Raw genomic sequence first — 16,211 nt, 5'->3', positions numbered from 1 at the left:
CCTCCACTTTAATACAGGAAGCATGTTCTTCCTTTGGCTTACTAAGTAACTCAGGCACTTAGGCTACATGTTTGGCTACAAGTTGGGCAGAAGTGTTGATCTGCTTGAGGGTAGGAAGGCTCTGTAGAGGGATCTAGGCAGGCTGGGTCGATGGGCCGAGGCCAACTGTATAAGGTTTAACAAGGCCAAGTGCTGGGTCCTGCACTTGGGTCACAACAACCCCATGCAACGCTGCAGGCTTGGGGAAGAGAGGCTGGAAAGCTGCCTGGCGGAAAAGGACCTGGGGGTGCTGGTCGGGAGCCGGTTAATATGAGCCAGCAGTATGCCCAGGTGGCCAAGGCGGCCAATGGCATCCTGGCCTGTATCAGAAATGGTGTGGCCAGCAGAAGTAGGGAAGTAATTGTCCCCCTGTACTTGGCACTGGTGAGGCAGCACCTCGAATCCTGTGTTCAGTTTTGGGCCCCTCACCACAAGAAGGACATTGAGGTGCTGGAGCGTGTCCAGAGAAGGGCAACGAAGCTGGTGAGGGGTCTGGAGCACAAGTCTTATGAGGAGCAGCTGAGGGAACTAGGGTTCTTTAGCCTGCAGAAAAGGAGGCTGAGAGGAGACATTATCGCTCTCTACAACTACCTGAAAGCAGGTTGTAGTGAGGTGGGTGTTGGCCTCTTCTCCCAAGTAACAAGCAATAGACTAGAGGAAATGGCCTCAAGCTGCATCAGGGGTGGTTTAGATTGGATATTAGGAAAAATTTCTTCACCGAAAGGGTTGTCAAGCACTGGAACAGGCTGCCCAGGGAAGTGGTTGAGTCACCATCCCTGGAGGTATTTAAAAGATGTGTAGATGTGGTGCCTAGGGACATGGGTTAGTGGTGGACTTGGCAGTGCTAGGTTAATGGTTGGACTCTATGATCTTACAGGTCTTTTCCAACCTAAACAATTATATGAATCTATGTTTTGCCTCAAGGTACTTGCACAGCAGCTCATTCTCAGCTCATGCAGACTGTGCTTCTCAGCAGTTTATAGTTCGCCAGTAATAACAAATCTCATGACAACAGACCTCAAGATTTACCAGATTGCCTTGAAACCAACTTCAGCTTCTTTATACTTGATCTCACACCTGATCCTCAGAAGAAACTACCATATACCTTCCAAACATGACTCTTAAAAGTAAAACCAGTATCTGAGCTAGACACCAATACAGGGTTTGATACAGATAATTTTGTTTTATGCCAGAGCTTAATCTGCCCTCCTTCCCACAATTAACCTCTTCGAGTTCCAGAGTCTATAAGGTACATGTCTCTAGCTTTTTCTGTAAAATACCTATAACACCACCTTTTTCATCACACCTCCCCACTTCCTTTACCTGCAAAATTGCACTCTAATCCAGATGTATCAACTATTTTTATCTAGACACTAAACCCTACTTTTGTATTTAGTTTTGAAGCTTAATGCTTCTATTTTGAAGCATTTGAGTTGAAGAAGGGCTCGTGTGTCTGAAAGCTTAGGAAGACTGTTACAGGAAGATGGAGGAAAATTTGAGAAACACCTAGCACATTGTTGGTAACAAACAGGTGAAATATAAACTGGAGCTCAACAAAAGCTACAATCTAGAATAGGATGGAGATGAGTCTTCTGCGCCCTAAACTCGTAATTCACCACTCTTTCTGTTATGATACTTATTACAAATAACAGCTCTTTTCTCACCATTAGTATCTCATAGATACTAAGGACTGGAGGAACTGCTGGTATTGTAAGACCAGAAGACGTCACAGTTTTCCGCAGCAATATAAATTTCAGCATTACTCCATCTGTTGTGATGACACTAGCAATTCTACTACAGCATTACCATCACCAGGGCTATGGGCAATAACATTGTTGCCATTTCTCATGGAGCACTGAAATGAGGTAGATGTGTGTACCTTGTCACCGTTTCCTAAACCTGTGTCATCTGTGTTCTCTGCATCACCAAAGACTCTAAAGTATCCCTACTGCATGGAAAAAGTCCATTCCAAGATCATGGTATTCAGCTCCTGGCTATAACGAGCTTTTTGCAGATATGGCCAATGACAGCAGAGATGATAATCAGGATAAAACAGACAAATACTCAGAGCTTCTGAGGTTGAAGTAGTAAGCTTCCCCCTCCTCTTTATTCTCATTTCTTTTTCAGAGGTCTCAGCTACAGCGATAGAGATGGTATCATCATACGCACAACTGGGCATCTGTTGATGGTTAACTTGTTTTTCCCTGAGCACTTTTGGCAAGACTGTTGGGAAACAGAAGCTATCTTTCACAATTGCATGTTGGATCTGGCTGTATCAAGAATCATTTTGTGGTCACAGGTTTCCAGGAAATACCAATCCTTGCAGGTGAATGTCCTCAAAGGAACAGAAGAGCTCAAATAAAGGAGTTTGTGGGCTAATACTCCCATACAGTCTACAGGAGAAAACTGTGTATGGATGCTTGATTTAAGTAAGAGATCAGTCTGGATAGGTTATGGTTTGGCAGGCTGCTGACTGTTACTTATTCCACAGCTCTCATCTTTGCCCAAGGAGACCTTTCCAGCACAAGCCTTATTTTCTGTGTTACAGTTGTTAGCAGGCAGTATTGTACCAGCCTGTCCCCATTTGGCCCAGGGCTCGATGCACACACAGCCTGAAGGTGGAAGCTCTTTCCTCTCTCGCGAGAAAACCTGGATGAAAACCGAGGGTCCCGATTAGGAAGCTGAAATTGTAGGAACAGTCACCTCAGAGGCCAGGTAAGCAGAGGAAATTCCTGCCGCCTTCCCCAAGAGCTTTCTGAAAAAAAGAGGGGACGACGCAGCTCTCCTCGCCGGGGGTGACCCCCGAGCCCTGTTTACCCCCTTCTCCTCTCCGCGCCTAAAACGCGCCGCTGCTCTTTGCTTCTCCTTCAAGCATGAAGGACCTTAACGTTTCCCCCCGGGGGCCGGCGCTGCCCCGCGGCCGCAGCGGCGCAAAGTACAAGGGGTGGTGCCGCACGCTGGCGGCGGTGCCGGGGCTCGCCCCGGCCCGACCCCTCTCCCTCACCTCCCCCCGGGGCGAGGGGCCCCGCCGCCGCCCGGCTGTACCTCACGGCCGCCCGCAGCCCTCGAGCTCCAGCCACCGCCCCCTCGCGGCCTGCTCCGGCGGCATGGCGGCTCTCCCCGCCTCTGGGGGCAGCGCCGCGGCCCGGGCAGGCCCCACCCCGCTGCCTGCCCGGCCGGCGGGGCGGGAAGGGGCGGCCCCGCAGCCGCCCTATAACTCCCCTGTCGCCGGGCGGGCGGGAGGTAGCGGTTCCTCAGGAGCGGGATGGAGGCGGCAGCGGCGCGGCAGCACCTTGCGGGGGCGCGCTCTCTGGGCAGAGCCCTGGCCGGCACGCGCCCCCAGGAGCGCCCGAGCTGCCCCCCGGCCTCCGCCGGCGGCTCGAAGGCCGAGGCGCGGGTGCTGGTCATCAACACGGGCGGCACCATCGGCATGGTGCAGGACGTCAAGGGTGAGGGGGCCGAGGGGGAGCGGAGCGGGGCGGCGGAGGCGGGCTCTCCCTCAGGGTACGCTGCGAAAGCGGCCTGGCGTGGGGTGCTGGCAGGGCCCTGGGCTGCGGGATGCGCCGCTGGGCGAGCGGAGGCTGCGGCTGCCGCTTCCTTAACCAGCAGCCTTGCTTTGTGACCGCTCTCCCTGGCGCAGCTCATGGTTCAGCATCCCCGGGTTTCTCGTAACCGGTATGAGCAACGCCAGAAGGGCGTGCGCCGTCCTCTAATCCGCTGTTCCTACCAACTGGTTATTTCAGTAGCTGAGCTGACAGGCATCCTTCTGACAAGTGAGCCTCGCAGCTGTTTAGAGCAGGTTTTGGCAGAGGACAGTGTGTTTCCTGAAGTATGAGTCCTTTCTCCGCTCCTTCACGCACTGAAAATGAAACTAGCTTAATCGTACCAGTCACGCGGTCTTTTTTTAGCCCCAAAAGAGCCACCGTCCCAGGCTACCTGGAGAGCATGTGCCTCACATTCCCACTGGGAAGAGCGTGGGCTGTTGGAGGCGGTGGCCACGTCAAGGATTTTTCAAGTGGTGACCTGAAGACGCAGCTGATGCAAGTGTGGCAGCGTACATCCTGCCAAGTGACATAATGAGCGAGATCAGATGCAGCATCTGTGCTCACCTGCCTCTGGGCAGGATTCTGCTGCTCTCCTACCAGCTCTTGACTTCCTTCAAGAAATCATTGAAGAGTTCTGCTTTACCTTGCCAAGGGAGGGTGAGACTTGTGTTGATGAAAAGGCTGGATGTGCCAAACCCCCTTCCACCAGCTGAAAAAGTTTAAATCCAAACTTGAACTCCGAGATGTCTCAGTATACTGCCTGCATTTCACCTGAAAGTTTCTTAGGCACCCACAGGTGTACACTGTGTGTTTTCAGGTGCCCCTGAATGTCAACAGGTAGGTGCCTAAACTCTCCTAAAGTGCCCCCCCTCCCCAAGACCCCCAATCCAGAAGCTGGTTGGAGTGGCACCTGAGCACCACTAGACCCTCACTTAGTAGGCACAGATCCCAAGAGATGCCAGAAGCAGCAGCCCATTAATGTGTCTGGGGAAAGGAACAGATTTCAGCCAGGTCTGAGTTGCTGCAGGGCTGTGCATTTACCAGCATTGGTATAAAGGGAAAGGTGGTAATGTATGGGGTGGGGGGAGGGCAGAGGGAGGGATGCAGTCCAACTTTGATAAACATCTATTCAGTTTTCCTTCCTCCTTCACTTAGGAGACAGTGGAGCATGCCAGGGCTTCCAGAGCCTGTGTCTGTCTAGGTTCAGAAGTGTGGGTGCTTGTGTTTCCTACTACAGAATTTCAAGCCCCTGCCTGAAATACTATCTCAGCTACTCATTTGTAGGATTAAAACACTTGGGGCTTCACTTCAGAGCCTCCTAGACTACATTTCTTTTTTTAATACACATCCCTCATTCTCAGAAGATGGTGGCTGGCTGATCCTTGTTGTTGTAGAGAAGATGCTTAAGAGGTTCTGCTTTGATTTTTATGGCTGTCATCTTTGTGCTTAATCTATCAAAATTGTAAAAAAACACCAAACAAATCTCTGTATTTCAAATTACATGTGGTGACTTTCTTTTCTCTGTCTGCATTCCTGTCTGCCATTTCCTACTTCTACTGTCTCAGCTTCCCAAACACCGTTTTTTAAGCAAATAAATTAAAATCGCATGTCTTATTCTTTTATAAGTGAACTTTAAACCTCTTCTCATCTTGTGTGTCTTTTTTTTATTTCCTTTTGCTTAACAAGTGTCAATCATTAAAGCATGTGCAAACAATCTAACAGTTATGATCTAATGATGCTGACTTGCTACATCCTGGTGAGGGTTTCAACCTGCTTTTCATACACAGATCTAGCAGCAGAGCAGCCAGAGTACTTCTTTCAGAATATTTGGCAGTCTTTAGTATTCAGACAGAAACATGGGAAAGGCAGCACGCTTCAAAGGGAAAAAACAATAGATGCTCATTTCTTTTATTAATCAATGGATAGAAAGTGCCTGTTTACAACCATACCTAGAACTACAAGTGTTTTAGTTCAAGCAAGGTAAACAGAAGTAGCTTCCTTGAGCTTCATGAAACCTTTCATAGCAGCAACTGCTCAACTTGAAGGGATCAAGCTAAGCTTCTACATAACTAATTTCTATCTAGACTTAAAGCTTTTCTATGGCCTTTCCAGTTGCTGGGACAAGGTGGCTTCGTTTTTAAAATCAGGCCTAATGTGTTCTGCAAGGAATATGTTCCTGTGCGGAACTGTCCCTATGTACAAGACTGATAGAATCGCATTCCCTTGGCTCATTGTGCATGTATGGAGGAATTATTTATCATCATGAGGTCTGATTGTGAACCTCCTGCAGAGGTTCTGCAGTTGACTTGTGCATGTGTGGCAACTCCTGCATGTCTTGGACCTGTTGGACTTTCTGTATACCTACAGGTTACCTGGGCAGAAGTAATTTTCAGAGGATGGATAGTCTGTTTGTGTGAGTTGGGTGACAACCAGACTCAGTTGCAGACTCCTCAGTATTCATGTTTTTGCTGTCAAATAAGCCATTTCAGTGCATTTTAAAAATTTCTTCCTTCTAATTCCTCCTACGACAGTCTCTTTTGTCTTATCAGTAGCTCATTTCAGGAAGAGAATCTTGCTGCACTCCTTAGTAAGGTTACTGTTATACAAATCTTTGCATCGTTTGTGCTCATGTTCCTCCTGGCTGATGCTTTCAGGAAGCTCTTTTCCTCGGACTTGTGGGCTAGATCTCTTTCCTAGCTTTTACCTGAAATATTAAGAAAAAAACTCACCCACCAAATACAAGTAGAACTAAGCTAAATCCCCTTAGAAAGATTACTTACCTTGGAATAGAGTCTGCCTGAGAGACTTAGTTAATTATCTGTCTTTTCTAGATGTACTAGACTGCCAAAAGACTGGCTGCTGTAGTCCAAACCTTTTTCTGTTTGAAACCTATTCACTTCTTTTCCAAAAGCTCCAAGTACTAAAGCTGCAGAAAAGAGTATTTTGGAGAACACTTTCTGCTTCCGTGCCTTTGCAAAATGTAGTCGTTACTTTTGGGATCTGGTGCCGTAGATGTATGTGCCATTTGTATTGATATTCCTATAGGTAAAAGCTGGCTTAACAAAGTCCTTTGTATTCCTCGGCATGGAGAGTTTGTTAGGATTGGGGATGATGACTTCAGCATGCTGATGTACAGTATGCTCCTTCTCCCCAACTTCTGTGGTTTCTTGGGTGCAGATCCCTACTGACACAGCTGCATCAGACTTTTTCAGCTCCCCGTTCTCTGCTGCAGCACAGGTTATAGGATATCTTGATTGATAAGTAGCTATAATTGTGTTATCTATAGCACTGGAGTGAAAAGCAGAGTCCTTGAGTGTAGATGAGACAGAACCATGCTTGTTCTCCTCGGCCACAGTTGCTTGTTTGCTGTTCTGCCTTTGTCTGTCTGGTTTGTGATGCTGGGGTTGGCCAGCTAAAGAGGGAAAGGACAGAAGTTGATGAGAGCTATTTGGACAAGTTGCACAGCCTGCATCTTCTATACAGGGGGTGAAGTTGCTTCAAATACTTGGTTAACAAGCTTGGCTCACAAAAGATGGTTTCCATGCATAATGAAGTAGAAGTGTTCTTAAAGCAGTTGCACTTGAGTTCCCCTGTGTTTACTTCTTGAAGCTGTAAAGCAGAAAACACTGCTAAATGTGGATGCATTTAGGGGACTGCATAGGTTGTAAGTGGGTCATCTTGGATACATCTGCAAAATGTCTTTAAAAAAAAAAAGTTTAACTTCAGTGCAAGCAATTACAGAAAAAATCCTGACAGATTTGTGATTAAGAGAAGAGATGAGGAACTGCCGTTTATAAAGAAGGCATTTAAGAATATTAACATACATCAGCTCTCCAGTTCCTGGGGTAAATACAAAAAATAAACAGTCTAATCCATTGTCAGTATTCAGGGAAAGATAAGCATTCGACAAACAGAATAATAATAAGAAAACACCCAGAAAACACTTGAAACTGGGCTGCGTTTCAGAGCCAAAATGACTCTATGCCCAAGCACAGCAGAAGTGGCCATTTGTGACTAAGCTAGGAACATCCTTAATAGGAAAAGCAGGGATTATAGCTGAATGAACAAAACATCCAAAGTTTGAAATCGTGTTAAGTATATTTTGTGAAACAAAGTATTCCGGCAGGAATCCAAACAAATCCACTCAAATGCTGTTGCTGTCCTGTGAGAAAGTTGGCTATGAAGGGGCCTGCTACTTCATTTAAGGCAAGCCAGGAGGGAGATTAGGGAGTTCCTAAGGATTTTTCCATCAGTTTGGAAAGTAAATGGAAAAAGATAGAAATACTATTGAAAATACTCTCTGTATTTTGGAGTATTGTAAATAAACTTTGCTCTTTGCAGGTGAAACAAAAAAAATACAGATGCTAACTTGGATGAGAATCATGTTTAAATAAACAGAAGAACTAGGAAGTAGGAGAGAATTACCTGGCCTTAAATTAGGAATAACTAGAACTAGCGGAAGTAGAATAATGAGGTTTGAGAGTTTGTTCGCCATCTGAACAGGTGGTATGAAACACATTCACCGAGATTAAACTGAACTGGACAGTAACGCCAGCAGAATCTTGAAGTCCAGAAGGAAGTACCTCTGGAAGTTCCTTGAATGAAAAAAGTCTCAAAAAGTCAGACTTAAAGAGAAACAGAGTGGCTTCTGACTCTGGACGCTGGGACTGTCGCTGTCCTTCCTGAAACAGGATATTGGGAGATGAGTTGCAAGTTAGATTCATAAATGAACTCAGCTCTATGATGCTGAGGATTGTAACATCAAAAATTCAGGTGCCTTTCTGTCTAACAGAGAACAGCATGTGGATTCCCTTTGAAATGCCTGGTTGCAGCCAGGACACCTGCGGATCCAGCACATGCTGAATGTACTTAGGCTAGTTTAAGCCCCAACCATTTTAAGGCCCCTGCCCCAGAAAGAGAGATGACATCACAGGCAGGAGGAGGGTGAACAGAGCTTAAGGTGCATCCCTGCTTTTGACTTTTTCTACTCAGCAGCTTATGTGCCTTCTCTACCTCTTGTCAATTGAGATGTTCAGTCCTAAACCTGCTGGTGGAAAGTACCTATTCAAGAGAGAGTGATTAGAGCACTTAGCATTTAAGACTCTTCTTGGAAGCTGAGGTTTCTCTATCTTTGTGTGTATATATATATATACACCTCTTTGTCTATATCTGTCAATGCTCAATACCTACTTTGGGGCTTTGTTTAGCTTTCTCTTTTATTTATTTGTTTCTCTGTGTAAATGCTATTGCCATGGACAGTGAGACATAACGTGCAGCTTTCCAGCATAGACATACTAGTACCTTGCTGTTTGTGCTAATACTGCTGTAAAGCTGAGAAGCTTAGGTAAAAATATCACAACTTTATAGTACAAAATAATGCTCAGTGTTTTGTATGTCTTTTGCCACTAGATAGAGGATAGCTATGGCAAATGTAAAAAAGAATGGCAGCTTTTTGCTGCATTTGCAAAAATGGTCTTCCTGCCCCTACTGCTGATCAGTATTTGCACACAAGCAACAATTAAAAATAGGTAGAACCTAAATAATTGATATGGAGGAGACTTGTAACATTATTTCTCTTAAAGGATTTATTTATTTCAAGTCAAGAAAAGGATAACTTCATGGAGATTTATTGGTTATATTCAGTTTTCACGTTCTTAAACTGCCAATAGACTGTTTAAATTTAATTTGGAAGGATGGACAAACAGCTGTGTAACTTGACTTCTTCCCTCCTTACTGTGCCACTCGCTTCCTTCCATCCCTGCTCCTTTATTTACTTTCTTTATTCTTTATTGTTAAGGACTTGCTCCTGAGGCCAATAAATTAGTAAGCAGCTTGAAAATGATGCCGATGCTGCATGATGAGGCATATGCCCAGGAAACAAAACTGAACAACTTCCATGAATTTCCAGATAACACATTAGTGCTCCCGTAAGTACATTTTCCTCGGGGAGAGGGAGGGTTAGGAACTATGTTGTCAATTTTCAGATAATTACATCTCCAAGCATTTAATGTGAAGAATCTATTATGAGATTAGCAAAAATGCTTATATTGACTTAAAAGAAAAAAGCCTACCATGTCTGCATGATAGAAAATGTCTGTTTTGATATATCTGCAATGAAGTGTCTTACAACTCCTTGAGAAATAACTTTTAAAATAGGCAACAAGTAACCATTCTGGGCAGCTTAGTCCTGCATTTTTTTCTTGTTTTGGATATTAATTTGCTACCATGCAAACATACAAATATTCTATAGAAACGAAGAAAACTGTATCTACAGCTCTGTGTGAGTTATCTTCAGTATATGTCTGAAAAAGTAGCATCTAATTAATGCATCTGTGAATAGGCCTCATGCTTTAATTCTGCAGGCCTTCTGTTTTTAAAAAACCCTAAAAGCTGATTGTCTTTTCCAAATTTATGCAACATTATGATAATAAGTGATGGGCTTATAATTAATCTGCATTGCTTCTTAACTGTTGGGCAATGATTAATAAGCTTATAGGTTTTATTTAGAGGGCAGTATGCTAATTTGAGATATTCCCCAGCTGTTATGAATGACTGTACGCCTGTAAACATGTTAACTTTGCACAAAGGATGATTTTACACAGTTATTCAAAAATAAAGGGGACTATAGCTGTTTTGCTATAACAGTAAAAATGGTTTTTCTTTAAGGAGAAAATCAGGATATACAAGAAAATGTAAGGTTATTCAATTTATTTCTGTTTTGTATTGAGGTGTCATGAAAAGCTTTTAAAAGTAACCACTTAAAAGGCAGATGGCAGGAAAAGGGGTAAAGGAAAAACAAATGGACTCCCAGTGGAGTAGTATTGATGTGAACATACAGTTTGTGTTAAATATGATGGTTATACTAAGAAAAATGGAGCTCTGTTATGATACTGTGCTTGTAACTGAATAACTTTTAAATACTTTAAGGGATTTGAAATGTAACAAAACTTCACTAATATACCCATTTGAGTCCTAAATATCATTCTCCTGGCACATCTTTTCCATGAAGAACAGAAAAGCCTAAAACAATCATTCACATCAGAAACTGAGGTTTAAAAAACAATCTTGTCTTGTTTTTCTGGCACTGCTGAGTGCTGTTTCTGGAGGTTAGTCATGGCAATTTGCCATTTTCTGCTTTGTGCTAGCCGAGTGATATTTTAACTAGGCAGTTGAGAAATATTGTGAGTTTCTGAGGGAAGAAAATAGGAGTATTTTGTGAACTTTGTATATCTGTGTGATAACCTTGATGTAAGAGGAACAATATGATCTCTTAGAGGCATCAAAAGTCGTAGATTAGGCTGGTCTCTGGTGTTGGTATGTTGTGTTTTGTTTAAACAACACATCCTTGGGGGAGCTTTCTTTTCACACATTTTCAACTGACGTCCAAAGTTACTCTTAGCATATGTAAATGTGATATCCTACAAGGCAGTTTTTCATATGAAGTCGAACTTCTTAGGTACAGTATGTCAGCTGGTTATGAACGAAAACTACACATTGTTTAAATGCTCTCTCTGCTGTACGCAACTGTCTTATAGGCCTCGTAAGGGGAATGGGTCTGCAGGTTTTATTAGCTGATGAATTGATAACTGACTTTTGGTTTTGCATATTTTATATTGCTATAAATATATACAAGAATAGCGAGTGGGAACAAAACACTATTGAGAATGCTGAGGAAAGGTAATCAACTTTTCTGTGCTCTAAGCACCTTATTTCAGGAACTTTTACGTATCTGTGCAGTGTCTTTGTCTTTTCTATAGCCTTTCACTGTCTTCCAGTGTAAATGTTGAAGTATCTGTCACAGTTACAGCTGGCAGGGAACTTTCCATCATCTTCAGGCAGTGGAAAAGCATTGAGAAAGCTCTGAAGATGATCCTGTTAAACATGCTCCAGATGGCTCTGCCTGGAAGAGCGAGTAGGAAAGACAGAGCTGGCCTGCTAGCAGTTCCTTGTTAGCTGCTTGTTGGCCACTGCATTGCTAAAGAGGAATATATTCCAACTAACATAAGAATAGGTGAAAATGGTGGATATTCTATCCTCTTCCAAGCTTCAGAAAGGTAGCAGAAAATATTAGTAGTAGGGTCTTTCTGTTACCCCAAACCTGAACTGCCAAGTTGAATTTATATGTAGTTGACTTTATTCTGAAGTTAGAAAGTTAATGTGGGGAAATGAGCATGTTTTGTAGGGTAAAAGACATGCTCTGTATGCAGTCCATTTGGCTGGCAAATCAGAGGTCTTTGAAGAGTGAGATTTCTTGAGATAGGCAGGTGGAGAAAGGGAGACCTGTGGCCCTTGGAGGCAGGGGGACCATGCTTAGAGCTAGGACAATCCCACTGGGATTCCATAGCCATCATTGCCTTTGATCAGTCCCCTCCAAATTTGGGATCATGCACTTTTGTAAGATGTTCGAGTGCCTAGACACTTCTTAATCTTTGGTCTCCATCTGCTGGGCTACACACTGCATGATGTTTGAAAGTGTTACATTCCTCAGCCCCACAGGTACTTTATCCTATTGCTTGACTTTTTGTTTCAGTTTGGGTTTTTTTCCTTGCATAGTTGCTTTGTCTTGTTTTATTGTACTTAGAGAAGTCTTTTCCCAGCTGTCAAGGTTGCACTTGTTCAGTGGCCAATAACTGATCACCAGTTGTTTATAGTCCTGAGGCCTCTGTTTTCAACCTATGCCAGTATTTTAAGATCTTTGCTATTATCACATGCTTAAACTCCACATCATAACAAGAGACAGACAGTACCATATAGCAAACTTTAATAACAAGGTGACAACAAGCCTAATAGGCTGGGACTGGGCTTTTACAAAGTTAGCCTATTACTAGCAAAGGCAACAGTTCACTTGAACATCTTAACTAACCAAGAGAGTTTTTCTGAAATCTGAGGTCAGAGACACTGAGAAGAGTGGATCTTCTAATGGCCACAAAAATTAATCCCAGTCATAAGACTCTCTTAAGAGAAGATTCCCTTTCTGTCAGGAAAGAGTATCTATTTATAGGGTATCTATTTATATTTATCAAGGGATCAAAAAGTTGTGGCAAATCTTCTGTTGACCCCCTATAAACCTTGGGAGCTTTATAGATTCCTCTCAATAGCTTATGAAGCATTTTTAAACATTAAGGCTTCGTATCAACTTTTGTTAGAACTCAGTTGTTCGAAGCTTAAACAAAGTCTGGGTTCCTCTTTTCTGTCTTTAGTTTTGCCAGCCCCTCTCTGCCTCCCAAATTATATTTATTATTAAATTAAATTTATGGATTTGTGCTTTAAACCACATCAAGCCATGAACTTCTGAGCTTGGAACTTAATGTTCCAAATTTGAGACCATTTTTTTTGCCATAGACTTGGGGGATAGGGAGGAAAAGGGTGAAAACTACTGATTTAGAGAAAAAATCAGAAGTGATGAGCTGATATTAGCTCTAAGAATTTTTTTTCCAATTCTCTTTCTTCGTAGTGTCTCTAAGCAAAACAAAAGAATTTTTTACACAATCCTGGAGCTCTCACCGCTGCTTGATTCTTCCAACATGACGCCAGAGGACTGGGCCAAAATTGCAAAGAAACTTGAGGTACTATGGTGTGGGATAAGAATTCATTTGTTGCTTGAACAAAACCAGCAGTATATCTAGTATACTTAGCAAGATAAAATAAGTCAGTAGTGCTGTATGTATGTATTTGTTTATTTAAAATGTAAATGTTATGTACCTTGCTTGGTTACTTGCAAAGTAACAAGTACTGTGCTTACAAGGCTTGCTGAAATTTTTTTCCTTTTGAAAATGTTGCAAACTCACGGAAGTTATATAGTTCTTCCAGTGATAAGCCATGTCATAATTCTGTACAAGAAAATAAATAGGAAAATTGCAGCTATGATTGAATAAGATATGTAATATGTAGTTTGATATGTTCTAAAATGTTGACTTAAATTCACTGTCCAAAAAATGTTGAATAAAATCCTTAGGTATAGGTAACTTAACTGAAGGTTGCTTAGTTACACATTATTTGAGTGTTCAAATAGCTTAGTAGTTGGCTATTGACGTAGAAAATAATTTCATGTCTTTATGCCTTTCTTGCTCTGAACACAGACAGACTTGACTAGCTTTGGCTTTGCAGCCAATAGAAAAAATGCTATCATGGTTAGGTTTCCCACACTGGAAAATGTTTAAAGCCCTAGATATTTCTGCATATATAGATAAATTCATTACATCCTTCTCTAGATTGAAAAATCAGCATTTCTTTGCTCCTGTCCCCATGAACTTAGCTGTGTGCTTTTAAGAAATTTCAAATTCTTCACACCAGGAATTCATACAGAGTTGTTAGAAATAAATAACCTTGGGCCTAGTAAGATACTGCTCTTCAACTCCTGCTCGCTCTGCGATAGTGGGCTTTATAGTGTAAATTTCCTCCCTCGACCTAGCTGTTGCAATGCATGTGAACAGTATAATAATGCAGGGAGTGGTGATGAAGATTCAGGTAACAGTCTTTCATCTTTAGGTCCTCTAATCCTGAAACCACCTAACTAGGGATGATGCTCCTCCTATCAAATGCATCTTGCCACGGCAGAGAAGAGACGGAGCTGGTGTATAGGTGGAGAGCCTCTAGGATGGAGCAGGGGTGCAGCTGGGAAAAGCCCAGGGCCAAGAGTAATCAGCAATCCCATGCTGAACAGGAGAGAATTTACCTTTCTTCCTTAATGGCATATTAGTTTTATTTAAAAAATAGTGTTTCGTTCTTGTACACAGAATGAAGCTTCTCTGTATATACAAATATCCAGTTCCTGTAATCCAAGTGAAAAGTGCTGAGAAGGGGGGAAAAAAAGCCTTCTTCAACTGTCCAGCTTACGTATAGACACTGCCACTTTGTGTTCTCTTGGACACGTACTTGGCGCAGCTGTAATGTGCTATGACTTTCCAGACTGAAACATTCTAAGATGTTTCTGTGGGATATCTCCTTAGTTGCCATCCTGATCTTCTGCATTATGAAGCTTAAAGCAAGCTACGTTCTTTCGCATCTAATAAGGTTCATAAGGCTCAAAATGTTCGTGAGCGTACTGATTGAGTTAGAGGACAAGTGGCTATTTCTGTGATCTTAGCCCTTCTTGAAACTTACTTATCTTGTTACTGCATTGGTGAAGAACTACAGCATGCTTTCTGCATCATGCTATAGTTTGGCCTACAGAAAGATCTTGCAACACTGGCTGTTGTTCTGCTGGCTAACTTGTTAGAGATAAGCAGAAATACCCTGAAACTTCCAGTAGGTAGCAACATGTAGGCATGAGTATCAGTGAAGAAATAGCAAAAGGACAAGCAGAAATCTGCAGGTGAGTTTGGAGGTGACCTTATTATCAGGAGATGCCAAGCGTGTGTGCCTACTGTAGCATAAGAAGTGTAATTAAATTTAATTTAATTTAAATTAAATTTAATTAAATCGTGTAATTCTATGGCAAACTCCCTTTTTTCCCCCACGCTGGCACTTCATATGTCTGCTTAGACTTCTGTGTAATCCTTTCCATGTTACCAAATTACATCAGAGATGTCAGTGTCTCTCACTACAGTGTTTACTATGTGCATCACTCTTAAAATAGAGGAACCAATTCCTTTTTCCTCCAAAAGCCAGCAGATTACTGTATTCCAACAACATGAACTATGCAATTCATGGCTTTGCATAAAAAAAAATCCTGTATGGAACTGTATGTAGATTAAAGTTGTTATAAAATTGCTTTTTGCATCTGTACGTGCCTGATAGTCTAAGGGACTTCTCAAAAACCAGCAAGCGTATGTACATTAATGAACAACGAGAAGACTCTTCACCTCTTTCTGCTGCAGAAGTTGCATCCTGCTACAGAAAGGATGACTTTCCAACAGAAGAGGGCACTCTTACACTGGCAATCTGCCTGTCTGCCACCCGGATTAAGTGGACTGGGTTTTCTGGATGTTATGATAGCCTTGGTTTGCCTAATCTGTTCCTGTAAATGGTGTAATCCCTAAAGTGAAAGCAGCAACAAGAAATCAGACTATACGACTAATTTGCATATGTTAACATTCCTGTTTAAAGCCATTGCTAAGCTTTTCTTAATTAGCAGTCTTCTGGTTTAAAAATGCTGCATTAATATGTATACATAGAAGAATCTCTTTGACTGTTCCATAATTAGAATTACTGGCTTTAGTGCTTGGTGTCCTATTAACCCTTAATTGTATTTAAACTGAAAACACGGTAACTTTAGGAGGAATTATATGCATAGTACCCTTTAAAGTATTATGCTGTTGCTTGCATCAGTGAAAGTAATGCAATATGTACTTGCTGATGCCTATGCATTGCTCTAACAATGTGAAAACTGTCTCTCCATCTCCAGGAGCACTATGAAAAGTATGATGGTTTTGTGATCCTTCACGGCACTGATACCATGGCCTATACAGCTTCAGCCTTATCCTTCATGTGTGAGAACCTGGGTAAAACTGTTGTTCTGACAGGATCTCAGGTAATGGACTTAATTTCAAGTTGAAGTCAGAAGCCTAATTTTTTTTTTTAATTGTTAAATGCAAAACTAGGTAGTATCTTGGTTATCACTGGATAGTTTAGTAGTGCAGGGCAGGCCTCTAGCCAGGGTGAACGGTCACAGTGCTGATAGAAATT

At 42.5% G+C, this 16,211-nt stretch overlaps 1 protein-coding gene across 1 annotated transcript in view; it reads left to right on the top strand.

Annotated features, from left to right (window-relative positions):
* Positions 1-3,304: 3,304 nt before the first annotated feature.
* ASPG (asparaginase) overlaps positions 3,305-16,211 on the top strand; it is a 47,522-nt gene continuing 34,615 nt past the window's right edge. Inside the window, exons 1-4 of the mRNA XM_059819890.1 lie at positions 3,305-3,488; positions 9,382-9,511; positions 13,039-13,150; positions 15,931-16,056. Of these exons, the coding sequence (XP_059675873.1) occupies positions 3,305-3,488; positions 9,382-9,511; positions 13,039-13,150; positions 15,931-16,056 (552 nt within the window). The remainder of the gene's footprint in view (positions 3,489-9,381; positions 9,512-13,038; positions 13,151-15,930; positions 16,057-16,211) is intronic.

The sequence above is a fragment of the Gavia stellata genome, chromosome 7 (assembly GCF_030936135.1).
Source record: "Gavia stellata isolate bGavSte3 chromosome 7, bGavSte3.hap2, whole genome shotgun sequence".
In the NCBI taxonomy this organism is placed as follows: Eukaryota; Metazoa; Chordata; class Aves; order Gaviiformes; family Gaviidae; genus Gavia; species Gavia stellata.
Note: the sequence above shows the minus strand (reverse complement) of the source record. Positions and strands in the feature narration are given on the sequence as shown.